The sequence below is a fragment of the Nerophis ophidion genome, linkage group LG20 (genome assembly GCF_033978795.1).
Source record: "Nerophis ophidion isolate RoL-2023_Sa linkage group LG20, RoL_Noph_v1.0, whole genome shotgun sequence".
Lineage (NCBI taxonomy): Eukaryota > Metazoa > Chordata > Actinopteri > Syngnathiformes > Syngnathidae > Nerophis > Nerophis ophidion.
Window position 1 is genome coordinate 3,098,432 of NC_084630.1, and position 14,384 is coordinate 3,112,815.

General features: G+C 41.1%; 2 protein-coding genes across 8 annotated transcripts in view; one reads left to right on the forward strand and one right to left on the reverse strand.

Moving 5' to 3' along the window:
* The window catches only part of sgms2a (sphingomyelin synthase 2a), a 246,777-nt gene that overhangs the window by 190,939 nt on the left and 41,454 nt on the right, over nucleotides 1-14,384 (reverse strand). The window lies entirely within an intron of this gene.
* The window catches only part of dkk2 (dickkopf WNT signaling pathway inhibitor 2), a 34,510-nt gene that overhangs the window by 16,998 nt on the left and 3,128 nt on the right, over nucleotides 1-14,384 (forward strand). Inside the window, exons 2-3 of one of the 2 annotated variants that reach the window (XM_061880320.1) lie at nucleotides 10,860-11,013; nucleotides 11,094-11,225. In XM_061880320.1, coding sequence (XP_061736304.1) covers nucleotides 10,860-11,013; nucleotides 11,094-11,225 — 286 coding nt within the window. The remainder of the gene's footprint in view (nucleotides 1-10,859; nucleotides 11,014-11,093; nucleotides 11,226-14,384) is intronic. The other variant, XM_061880321.1, reaches the window with a different exon arrangement.

The window sequence follows — 14,384 nt, forward strand, 5'->3', positions numbered from 1 at the left end:
CTAAATCTGCCAGGGTTGAGTGTTTTTCACATTCTTAGCCACATGAGCATTCTGCCCCACAGGTTTCTGATGGGACATTGCAGCCGTTACAGCAGGCTGATAAAGACCCCTGGAAGGTTTCTGTTTTTCCCCAAATATTTCCTTCTGGGGGTTTCAGAATCAGAATTTGGCGGTTTGTGTTGCGGCCACTAGGACCAGACTCTCACTCAGCTTGTATGGGACTGGTTAATGGCCACACTGTTAAGTTAAAGTACCAATGATTGTCACACACACATAAGGTGTGGTGAAATTTGTCCTCTGCATTTGACCCATCCCCTTGTTCACCCCCTGGGAGGTGAGGGGAGCAGTGAGCAGCAGCAATGGCAGCGCCCAGGAATAATTTTTGGTAATTTAACCCCAATTCCAACCCTTCATGCTGAGTGCCAAGCAGGGAGGTAATGGGTCTCATTTTTATAGTATTTGGTATGACTTCGACTGGGGTTTGAACTCACAACCTACCGATCTCAGGGCGGACACTCCAACCACTAGGCCACTAAGTAGGTAAGGCACAAGTGTATATGATTCATTCTGATGTCGTAAGTCTTGAAGTAAGTTAAAATTAAAGTTAAGGTCCCAACAATTGACTGACTGAAGTTCACCACACTGGGGTGTGGTGAAATTTGTCCTCTGCATTTGACCCATCCCCATTCTCACCCCCTGGGAGGTGAGGAGAGCAGTGAGCAGCAGCATGCACCACGCTCGGGAATCATTTGGTGATTCCCAGGACCAGTATAATGGCAAAATAAATGCTATTCATAGGCTGAATTGTGTTAAACCATACACAATTTCCTATCCACAAATGATGTTAAAATATTGTGTAAACAGTCTTTTTGGAAATACGCAAAAATGGGAAGGAGATGTGCTGTTTATCATTCACAATTCATATATAAGACAATAACACATGTTGTTCCTTTTTTATACATTCTAAATCTTAGATTAAAAAAAAAACAGTTAGCTAGCAATGGAGTCAACAGGGATTTCTTCTATTCCAAAACAAAACTCTTTAAATAACTAGTTCCATTTAATCTCATGAGAATATTAACCAAGTATTAACGATAATATTATTATAAATCTTTTTTTTTATAGCTTAACTATCTTAAGCTGTATTGATATACAGATATGTATATAAACTGATTAATCCTAGATTATAAAACATGCCTCTCACCTAGATAGTAGACCCGCAGATGGCAAGAAAGACACACACAAAAAACGGTTGTTAGGGAGCCTTTAGTTTCTTTTAAAGATTATGATTGATTCTTCATCTAAACGGAAATATACAAACATTGCCTCAATCGGCATCCCAGTGAGAGCAGACATTGTACAATAAGTGATTGTTTTTTTATATTCATAGTTTGTATTTCTTGTTCAGCACTTAGCAATATTCCTGCTTGGTGCTTATATGTTTCACCAAAGCGGCATCTGTTAAGCAAACAGATTCTAAAACCTGCTACTCATCCTCCTTATATTCAGGCCAAAAATTAAAAGGTTTGGATCATCGTTTGTCCCAAAGTAAAAGCTGTTCCCTCACAAATTATGCTGTGAGTAGTAGGTTCGTTGTGGCTAAAGGGATCTGCAGTTCCCCCATGCACGTCACATATCATGCTAATTATCCCACAGAAATATCTGTGAGATTTATATTATTTTGATCATATCTATTCACTCACAAACATTGTAAGTATTTTGGTGTTCTATAAATCAGAAATATATAACAATTGCTTCAATATAGAGATAACTTATTTTTCCATTATAGTGGTACTTTAAAATACTGTAAAAGAAACAGCAACGTTTTTTTTTTCTGCATCTACCACGCTGTATAGAATACAGCAAAACTGCACATTTTACAGTGAAATATTTTAGCCAGCCTGAGGCACACCTCTGCAATAATCATGCTGTCTCATCAACATCTTCATATGCCACACCTGTGAGGTGGATGGATTATCTTGAGAAAGTGCTCCCCGACACCGATTAAGACAGATTTGAGAACAAGTCTTGAAAAAGTATTTGCGTTCTGCTTGTGAAAAATGGAGCAAAATAAATGATATCCATCCATCCATCATCAAGGGTACTGATTCATAGTTTAGCATTTGCAGGCAAAGTATTACATAAAAGGCATTGGCAGATATCATATTTTCTGTACTTTGTCAAATCCATCCATCAAGTTAGCATGTGTTGATAGTCGCAAAAGGGGAAAAGCTAGCGTGTGCTAACTTGTGAAAGCAGCCTCTTGTGATGAGAAGCAAAGAAAAAAACTAACGGAAAAGTTTCTCTAAAGTGTCATGCCAATTGTTGTTTTAAGAAATTGGATTCCTTACATGTGGTGGTGCTTCGCTTTGTTTTTGCTTACACAAAATTAGACTTCAGACAAATTTCCAGTAAGATGGCGGTTTTGCTTTGTAAATTCTTTGGCTCGTTAACATGATTCGTCATTTGCCTCCAGAGCCATTATCATCAGTGTAACTTTTCTTTGTTGTTCTTGGTTGTTCAATAAAAAAAATGGCATGTATAAATTAATGACTGAAATCCATTAATGTCATTAAACACTGAGTCTTGAAAAAAAGCAAATAAAGAAGCCTGAAAAAAATCGACAGAATGCTAAACCGCCTTAGCAAACAGCTAGCTTGACGCTGCCCGTGCTATGTTGCATCTTTTCGAGGATGTCAGTGACATTTTTGTTTAAACACAAATGTATTCTATTTAGTACAGACGCTTGAGGAAATATGTTGCAAATCTTTTGCTAGTATCTTTGCTAAGCCAAGCTCGCTGCCGTCTCCTCTGTGATGGATGAAGTCTCAATTTAATAACCTCTTTCATTTCCTCATTGTCTCCATGTGTTCTACAACTTTTAACACGTTGAAGTATTAATATGGATAGCAACATGTGGCGTACATTCACATTTGGATTAGTATTTCGGTTGCGGCCTGATGACCTAGAGTACCCCCTTCTTTAAAAGAAGTTAGCGATTTGGCTGGCACATAATGATTTGGAAATTCTTCCATGTTTGTTGTCGGTCGGTGTTAGCGTGTGGTAAACCGCACTGTATCCGATCTGTCAGTTTCAAATGAGGCGGCGGTCTAAACATGTTGTTCTAATGGCAGAGAATCCAAAGTCATCATATCCTGACAATATTAAATTATTTTTGAATGGCTGCTGTGTTGAGCAAATGTCCTGACAAGTACGTCCATCAGTAGAGCCAAGAATCAAAGTCATCGTCGTCAAATGGAATAAAGATGTTGCAGCTGCTTGACCGGAACGTTACGTCATCTTGACCTAGACCTGATTCTGAGATTGGCACCACTCCAAATAAACCTCTCTCACTTGATTTGTGATACACTTCATGTAAAAGTCGTTTGGCTTCGGTTCCAACATCACTTACATATGTAAGGAATTATATCAAGAAGCCACTTCCTGTAAAAGATTCTACACGCAGCCCGTTCTTTAGGGTGCCCCTTTAATTAGTCTCCCCCTTAATCCGGTGACTTGGTCAAAGCAAGCCACATGACATCTATCTCTATGTCTTTGTCTCTCAAGAATGTTAACAAGAAGAGGTAGTCAGCTAAAGACTAAAGAACCTTTTCCGGGGTTTCAGTTTAATAGCTGTGGCTGTTTAAACATTATGTGTTTAATTGGTTCATTTGTCACTTAGAGACAACACAAGGTAACAGAAACAACAAAACCTCGCCTTTGCTTGGAACCATACCAGGAACTTTTTTTTTTAGATGGTCAGGGGTTACCAATCACCCGAGCGATGACCATAACAGTCAAACTCAGAGACCAGTACAAGACCTTCAGAAGCAAAATAATATATATATCGGTATATATAGTACAGTATACTGTAATTTCTGGACTATAAGCCGCAACTTTTTTTCTCCCGCTTTGAACCTACAGCTTTTAACAAAGCTATGGCTAATTTATGGACTTTGAAGGGCAGGCCTGGGCAATTATTTTGACTCAGGGGCCACATTTAGAGAAAAAAAATGTGTCTCGGGACCTGTATATCTATTTTTATGAACACTAATACAAAACCTCACAATAATGTCTGATTGAATGGTAAAAACGTTATGACAGACCTCCTTAAAAAACAATGGAATTTTACATTTTTCTATGAAGGATAAAACACTGAATATCTACAAAATATGAATGTCACACCCCCTTTAGATTGACACATTTTATAATCAAGTGAAACGCAACAAACAGTGAAATATGAACGCGAAGGGTACAAAATAAACCCACCTACAATCTGATATATTTGATACATCACTAATCTTTAGAACTTTGTCGTGAAAATCTCCTTCCGCATCTGTGGAAACGCGCCCTGCCCACACTGCTTGGTGCCTCATCTGAGCTGCTGTGACTTACATTACTATAGTAACTAATTAGATGATCATAGTAACTAATTAGATGACCATAGTAACTAATTAGATGACCATAGTAACTAATTAGATGACCATAGTAACTAATTAGATGACCATAGTAACTAATTAGATGACCATAGTAACTAATTAGATGACCATAGTAACTAGTATATCATCCATAATTGCAGATTCCAACCATTGAAATACTTTGTACAGTTGAAGACTTAGGGTCTTTAGAAAACATCACTGCACATCATAATGGCAGCTACACTTTCCAGCTTACAGATGTAAAGAAATTATTTGGGAATGTCCGGCGGGCCAGATTGAAATGCTCAATGGGCCGCTTAATTTTCCCAGGTCTGTTTAAGGGTATACTAGCTTTACATGTCGTAAATAAATTTAGCCTCGTCCCATCAGACCAATGAAATGGTTCAAATTAAATCAAACACACTCACAAAATTATTCAGGCAGCCATTTAGTGTGTTATGGACTCACCCTCATCATGGAGAAAAAACAACGAAATGCACACGACACAGACTTAAAGCAGAGGGCGACCAATCCGGCTATCGAAAGAGCAAATAGCTGTCGCACAGAAGAACAAGCCAGCATCAATAACGGGCCTCGCAAGGCCGGACTAGGAAGAGAAAGACAAGAACCGTGCTCAGTGACCTACTGTATACTGTGTTACAGACACTGTCTGGTGTTAAATTTGTGAATTATCACAAGCGTCTATGTAAATTATTTTGTGTTTCAATGTGTACACCTGTAGCTTATAGACTTGGATGGACAATAAAATGTGTCCAAAATTAGGTGTATAGCCTGGAAATAATGCTACATAAAACAAACGTTTCCACTCTGATGTCACTTCGAGGTCAAAGTTGGGCGTAAGCAATCACGTCGCCCGTGCTCGTCGCTTCCACGCTGATTAGCTAAACTATTTGTGTATGTTAAAGGAAACGGCCCATAACTTTCCTCCACAATGACAATGAAGATGTTGTTGTTGCCATTCCTGTCTGATTGGGTAGAAACATGCTTCTCTTGTCAACCGCACACATCAAACCATGCTATTATTGTATTGATGGACGAAAGTTGGGGACCACTGGCTCTTGAACATCAATTATCATACTGTGGTACAAAGATATATGATAATTGCTTGTTTGCTTTTCAAGCTCTTAGGGACCACAACTCAAAAGACACGAAGTGACGGAGACAGTCTCTGCGTTTGACGGGATGAGTCACGAGTTTAGAAAGACAATGTTGGGTTGGTTTTAGGGTATGACAACATTGTGGTTTTGGAGGTTTAAGTTGTTGAAAAGACAACTTAACGAACCATCTGTCTCTGCTAACACTGACTTGTTCTCCGCAGTGCTCATTAAAAACAATGCACAAATCCTCCCAACTATCCACTTTCAATATTGCTTACAGTGATCAAAGTCACAAGAAAGGAATATATATTACCGCCTGGATGCTTGAAAGTGCATGAAAGTCAGCTATGTCAACTCCTACTACACTTAAGAATCCGAACGTTCTAAGACAACCATTATTTTTGTAAGTCTCCAATGGACTTAGGCAGAGGGTTGAAGCTTGTCATGCCATTGTCAGCTCTCCTGTCCAAAGGCAAAACCTAGTAACTCACTTCTAGCTGATTTTGAGAAAACAAAGCAAAACCAATCCGTCTTGATGCTGTCTTACAAAGATCTACAAATTCATCACACGTATAGATGTTTTCTTGAGCTTTCATTTTCTTGCCGATTGAGCTGCTCTCGTGAACGTGTGCCCTTTCTCAAGATATTTCAACAAAATCTCAGGTGGGCCCCATTCTGCGTTTGCACATTGGGCAAGAGCCGTGTACAGCGTCCAGTTTTTATTTGGACCTCCACAGTTATCTGCCCAAAAGAGTATGCAAGGGGAAGAATCAAGAAGAATACATTTAATGAAGGTGCTTGCAATGTCCTGGGCCAATCTTCCAAATATCCCCTCGTGCCATAATATCACATAATCAGGTGGACCGTCGGCCCCCATGCCTGAAAATGTCTCATTAAGGCGACTGACAAAGAAGCTCCGATTGGTCCCTTGAGATACTAGGTTTTTCTGTTGTATCTACTCGGTTATGTGGTAGTTGCTAGGTCCTGCCATGTGTGTAACAGCTTACTTATGGAAAAAATTACAATATCGCATACACTAATGTAAAGCATATCACCTAAGAACTCCAAAATTATCAGCAGCTCAGTTTTGACCAAAATTGAGTTACTGGGTTTTGCCTTTGGACGGGGGAGCTGTAGGTCAAAGGCAGAATATGAATCTTGCAGTTCAGTTAGAACGGCACTGTCACAGGACTTTGGCAACAGGGACTGTAACAGAGTCAAACTTGATTTATACATAGCATAGTAAAACTATCAAAGTTGAAGTGCTTCACATGGTACTTATGGCAATTAAAAGCATAGAAAAATTGAATAAGACATACAAACAGTAATAAAATAATAGCAAACGTGAGTTAAAACCGTTAGAGCAAGGGTTTCAAACTAATTTTAGATCAGAAGCCAGATGGAGAAAAATCTACTCTCAAGTGGGTCGGACTGGTAAAATCACGGCACGGTAACATAAAAATAAAGACAACTCACACATACATGTTGCAGTTAATGGTATTCTATCTTTATTTGTCGTTATTTATACCTTCCGAATACGTTATGTGATAATGTTCATCAGTCAACTCCATCCATCCATCCATTTTCTACCTTTTTTTTCCCTTTGGGGTCACGGAGGGCACTGGTGCCTATCTCAACTACAATCGGGCGGAAGGCGGCGTACACCCTGGACAAGTCGCCACCTCATCGCAGGGCCAACACAGATAGACAGACAACATTCACACACTAGGGACAAATTGGTGTTGCCAATCAACCTATCCCCAGGTGCATGTCTTTGGAAGTGGGAGGAAGCCGGAGTACCCGGAGGGAACCCACGCATTCACGGGGAGAACATGCAAACTCCACACAGAAAGATCCCGAGCCCGGGATTGAACCCCACACTACTCAGGACCTTCGTATTGTGAGGCAGACGCACTAACCCATGGGTGTCAAACGTTGGCCCGCGGGCCAAATTTGGCCCGCCGTGTAATTTCACTTGGCCCTTGAGGCAATATCAAACTAACATTAAAACTGGCCCGCTGCTGTAACACCGCATTCACCACTAATACTCTTACTTGCCAACCCTCCCAATTTTCCCAAGAGACTCCCTAAGTTCAGTGTCCCTGCTGAATTTCATCCCGGGCAACACTATTGGGGGTGGGCCTTAAAGGCACTGCCTTTGGCGTTCTCTACAATCTGTCGCCACGTTCGCTTTTCTTCCATACAAACAGCGTGCCGGCCCAGTCACATAAAATGTGGCCTATACACACACACAAGTGAATGCAAGGCATACTTGGTCAACAGCCATACAGATCACACTGAGGGTGGCCGTATAAATAACTTTAACACTGTTACAAATATGCGCCACACTGTGAACCCACACCAAACAAGAATGGCACATTTTGGGAGAACATCCGCACCGCAGCACAACATAAACACAACAGAACAAATACCCACAACCCCTTGCAGCACTAACTCTTCCGGGACGCTACAATATATACCCCCCGCTATCACCAAAGCCCGTCCACCTCAACCCCGCCGCCGAAAAGAGGCAATGTAACTTAGATATTGGGTTTCACAATGTAAAGTGCTTCGAGTCACTTGAGAAAAGCGCTATATAAATATAATTCAATTCAATTCCATTTTTATTTAAATTTTATTTCATATGCCGTTGATATTTTTTAATTACTATTATTATTTGAAACTCGATTTTGCATGTCACTATAAAGTTATATAAGCCTTGCTTGTTCAATATTCAATGCAAAACTTGTTTGGGTCCCTATTAATTTGTTCAACTTCGGCCCGCTGCTTTGTTCGGTTTTAAATTTTGTCCCACTCTGTATTTGAGTTTGACACCCCTGCACTAACCCCTCTGACACCGTGAAGCCCCATCAGTCAACTCATTGGTGTTAATTTTCAATTTATCAAGATAAAATAAAAATATCAAAAACTAATTACAGGACGTTATTTATGTAGTTTGCTCATTTTCCTCGACTGGTGCACTAACATGTGGTCTATTGCCACACCTGCTCAGTGGCCTTGTGGTTACAGTGTCCGCCCTGAGATGGGTAGGTCGTGAGTTCAAACACCGGCCGAGTCATACCAAAGACTATAAAAATGGGACCCGATTACCTCCCTACTTTGCACTCAGCATCAAAAGTTGGAATTGGGGGGTAAATCACCAAAAATCATTCCCGGGTTGCGGCCACCGCTGCTGCTCACTGCTCCCCTCACCTCCTAGGACAGGGGTGTCAAACTCAAATAGAGAGTGGGCCAAAATGTAAAACCGAACAAAGCCGCGGGCCGAGGTTGAACAAATTAACCTTTTAATAGGGACCCAAACAAGTTTTGCATTGAATATTGAACAAGCAAGACTTATATAACTTTATAGTGACATGCAAAATCGAGTTTCAAATAAAATTTAAATAAAAACTGAATGCCTCTTTTCGGCGGTGGGGTTGAGGTGGACGGGGTTTGGTGATAACGGGGGGTGTATATTGTAACGTCCCGGAAGAGTTAGTGTTGCAGGGCGTTCTGGGTATTTGTTCTGTTGTGTTACGGTGCGGATGTTCTCCCGAAATGTATCATTCTTGTTTGGTGTGGGTTCACAGTGTGGCACATATTTGTAACAGTGTTAAAGTTATTTATACGGCCACCCTCACTGTGATCTGTATGGCTGTTGACCAAGTATGCCTTGCATTCACTTGTGTGTGTGTATAAGCTGCATATATTATGTGACTGGGCCGGCACACTGTGTGTATAGAGCAGGGGTGCCCACACTTTTTCTGCAGGCGAGCTACTTTTCAATTGACCAACTCGAGGGGATCTACCTCATTTATATATATCATTTATATTTATTTATTTATGAAAGAGACATTTTTGTAAACAAGTTAAATGTGTTTAATGATAATACAAGTATGTGTAACACATATAGATGTCTTTCTTTTACAAAGAAAATAATATAAGTTGGTGTATTACCTGATTCTGATGACTTGCATTGATTGGAATCAGACAGTCATGATGATAACGCCCACATTTTCAAATGGAGGAGAAAAAAAGTTGTCCTTTCTGTACAATACCACATGAAAGTGGTTGGTTTTTGGCATCTAATTCATCCAGCTTCCATACACTTTACAAGAAAAACATTGGCGGCAAATTCCGTAGCTTGCTTGATTGACATTCACGGCACCCGAGGGTCTTGTGAGATGACGCTGGCTGCTGCCAGTTCATTATTATGAAAAAATGACAGAGAGGAAGGCGAGAAACACTTTTTATTTCAACAGACTTTCGTCAAAACTCTAAAGGCCGACTGCACATTTCCTATCTTCACAATAAAAGCCCTGCTTCATGCTGCCTGCGCTAACAAAATAAGAGTCTCGGAAAGCTGGCGTGCACAAGTGATGTGCACGCCAGCTTTCTGAGGGATCGCTTGTGCACGCCAGTTTTCCGAGACTCTGTATTTAGTTAGCGCAGGCAGCATGAAGCAGGGCTTTTATTGTGAAGATAGGAAATGTGCAGTCGGCCTTTAGAGTTTTGACGGAAGGTACGGCGCGAGAGTCTGTTGAAATAAAAAGTGTTTCTCGCCTTCCTCTCGGTCATATTTTCATAATAATGATCTTGCAGCAGCCAGCGTCATCTCACAAGACCCTCCGGTACCGTGAATGTCATTTAAGTGACGTCTTGGTGAAGATTGATGATCACTCATTTTTAGGTCTATTTTTTTTCAAAGCCTGGCTGGAGATCGACTGACACACCACCCGCGGTCGACTGGTAGCTCGCGATCGACGTAACGGGCACCCCTGGTATAGAGGAAAATCGGACATGGAGACAGGTTGTAGAGAACGCCAAAGGCAGTGCCTTTGAAGCCCGCCCTAAATAATGTTGTCTGGGATGAAATTCGGGAGGGGCGCTGAACTTCGGGAGTCTCCCGGGAAAATCGAGAGGGTTGGCAAGTAAGAGTGTTAGCGGTGAATTCGGTGTCACAGTGGGGGGCCAGCTCTAATGTTAATTTGATATTGCCTCAAGGGCCAAGTGAAATTACACGGCGGGCCAGAGTTTGACACCCATGTCCTAGGAGGTGATCAAGGGTGATGGGTCAAATGCAGAGAATAATTTGCCACACCTAGTGTGCGTGTGACAATCACGGGTACTTTAACTTTAATTTAGTAGACATCTTTAGAACGGCAGTTTCATTCTAAAATTTAGGCTCAATTTTGAAACTCATCCCATGGGCTGGATAAAACCTGTCCGCGGGCCTGGCCTTTTGCAATGATTTGTCGATGATTGTCAAGTTCGCACATGAATTAATACAGTCCGAATGAGGTGTACGTATGTATTTGCCCAGCAGGTGTATCCGTGCAGCAACGACAAAGAGTGCAGCGTGGGAAGTTACTGCCACAGTCCTCAGCAGGCACCGTCTCGCTGCTTGGGCTGCCGCAGAAGGAAGAAGCGATGCCATCGAGACGCTATGTGCTGCCCCGGCAACCGCTGCAATAACTGTACGTCCCAAATACTTCAACACAAAAAAGTCTTGAGTCCCAGTATCTTTAATTACCTTACGCTCTTTTTTCTTCACTAGATATATGTGTGGCTATCTCTGAGAGCGTGATTTCGCCTCATATTTCCGCCTTGGATGAACACAACAAGCTCTCCGCTAAAGACCACAGCTGGAGAAAAAGTGGGAAAGCACATGCAAAGCATTCTCTCAAAGGTACGACGCGACCGCAGGAACGTCGTTCACATATTGCGTGTCATCTTGTTTAAAACGGACACGCGCTGTACCATTCAAGATGTTTCAAATTGCAACTCACTGCTGTAGCAAATGCACTGTGGCGGAGAGTCAAAGATAACCGAGCAAAGCCACAAGTTTTGTTGACAACTGCCTCACTTCTCATATTTAAAGTCTATGTGAAGCCAAATTATAGGTTGCCTTGTTGAAACCACAACCCCCAGCGCTGTTTCTGCACCTAGTGAAGCTCATTAAAGCGTAGACACGAAACATTGCGTGACACCACATAATGCAAGCGGGCCAGAAAAATATCTAATAAATGCCATGTCACTAGAGTTGAGTTAACATAAGTGACTTTCCTTCAATTTGAAAGCTTGCAAACATTTTTTTAGACATTGTCCAGCAGAATCACGACTTTTCAAGAGTCAAAAGCGGTCTGTACCTTCTTTGCTAGGACCAACAATTTGCAGAAATGTTCCCAAGTTGTTAACATCAAGACTGCAAAAGCAGAACTTTTGAGGGAACACCTCCATGCTTAAGTACCCTTAAAAATATACTGATATTTTTTTTTTCCCGGATTGTGCCACAGAGGCGCCACTTTAATATGGTTTCTGTAGGTGGCAGATGACACATTCCTAATTGTTAGAAATCCCACTGTTTACATTAAACATGATTCTCTGATGAGAGTATTTTGTGCACACCGTTTTAGATAGATAGGTCTTTATTGTCATTGCACAAGTACAACGAAACTTTTATTTCAGCACAAACCCGTTCAAGATTAGACAAACAAACAGTCTACAGGTTTACAGAAAAGGAACGCTGATGGGTTGCCACAAGGCGCCCAGTAAAAAATGGGGAAAACGGTAAAACGCTGGGGAAGGATGAGTAAAAAGATACAATCCAGACTGGGCTCCTAAGGGGGCCCAGTCTGGAGTGGGAAAAAAACCTCCATAGCAAAGCACATATCCATCCATCCATCCATTTCTACCGCTTATTCCCTTTTTGGGGTCGCGGGGAGCGCTGGCGCCTATCTCAGCTACAATCGGGCGGAAGGCGGGGTACACCCTGGACAAGTCGCCACCTCATCGCAGGGCCAACACAGATAGACAACATTCACACTCACATTCAAACACTAGGGCCAATTTAGGATGAGTCAAAAGATACAATCTAGACTGGGCTCCTAAGGGGGCCCAGTCTGGAGTGGGAAAAAAACCTCCATAGCAAAGCACATATCCATCCATCCATTTTCTACCGCTTATTCCCTTTTTGGGGTCGCGGGGGGTGCTGGCGCCTATCTCAGCTACAATCGGGCGGAAGGCGGGGTACACCCTGGACAAGTCGCCACCTCATCGCAGGGCCAACACAGATAAACAGACAATATTCACACTCACATTCAAACACAAGGGCCAATTTAGTGTTGCCAATCAACCTATCCCCAAAACCACATATACATATTACAATTACAATATCTAGCAACAGAGGGAAGGGAGTGCAGTGTCATGGTGGTAGGCCGCAGCGTTTGTCCTAATTTTGGAAGTCCTTGAACGTTTGTTTACATGTACAACTTTCCTTGATGCTGCCACAGAAAGCCGTGTTTTATGCCACTCCTTCTTCGTCTCTATTTGTCCATCAAATGTTTTATGCTGTGCGTGAACGCACAAAGGTGAGCTCGATTGATGTTATTGATTTGTGTGGAGTGCTAATCAGACATGTTTGGTCGCTGCATGACTGCAAGCTAATCGATGCTAACATGCTATTTATGCGAGCATAGTGCATCATTATGCCTCATATTTTAGGTATATTTGAGGTCATTTTGTTCGTAGTTTCCGTTTCCTTCAACTTGAACACATACATCTTTACCTTTGGCCATTCTAAGCCAGTAATTTCCAGGAGTTCTCACACCCTCTGAAAAGCCTCTGTTTTAGTAATTTTTTCCATTTTTTCCAAAATGTGTAGAATAAATATTACATTTCAACATTTCTGTCAAGGAAGATTTGCATCAGCCTGTGACTCATAGTCATTTTAATAGTAGGCTATTATAGCTAATATAGACACTTACATCATGTGTCGTCTTCATTATAACACTTATATAAGGCTTTACATTTTTTGCAGCTCCTGACAGATTTTAATTTTGTATTTTTGGTCCGATATGGATCTTTAAACATTTTGGGTTGCTGACCACTGACCTAAACAGTCTTACTCATAACTGTGACTTCTCAGGGCATTGAATCAATCGCAACTGGACTGTTCAGTTTTTCTAAGAAGACATTTTGCCTCTCATCCAAACAGGCTTCATAAAGTCATATTTAAAGACTAAGATAGGACAGCTCTGGTTTGCTCAGATTACTGGCAAAACATCTTCTAAGTCAGTCTGAGCAGTCTAGTTGTGATCAATTCCATTCCCTAAGAATACAATGACCTGGAAGTAATGCAAAAAGTCAAAGGCTCACATTAATGTAGTTTGTATGACACTGAACATTCCAAAAATAAAGCCCTCACAGCCTAGCACCATAGTCAGTGCAGGGATACAAAGAAACAATAAAATATGTTGTCACTTTTTCACAACATTTTAAACTCAATTCCCGAGGTGTCAAAAACGGTTTATACATTCCAAGGACCAAAAGGGTGCCGGTGTGTTCCTGAGTTGTTTTTGTTCTAGCAAATGTACAAACCCTATTTCCATATGAGTTGGGAAATTGTGTTAGATGTAAATATAAACAGAATACAATGATTTGCAAATCCTTTTCAAGCCATATTCAGTTGAATATGCTACAAAGACAACATGTTTGATGTTCAAATGGATAAACTTTTTTTTTTTTTTGCAAATAATAATTAACTTTAGAATTTCATGCCAGCAACACGTGACAAAGAAGTTGGGAAAGGTGGCAATAAATACTGATAAAGTTGAGGAATGCTCATCAAACACTTATTTAGAACAGGCTAATTGGGAACAGGTGGGTGCCATGATTGGGTATAAAAACAGCCTCCCAAAAAAATGCTCAGCCTTTCACAAGAAAGGATGGGGCGAGGTACACCCCTTTGTCCACAACTGCGTGAGCAAATAGTCAAACAGTTTAAGAACAACCTTTCTCAAAGTGACATTGCAAGAAATTTAGGGATTTCAACATCTACGCTCCATAA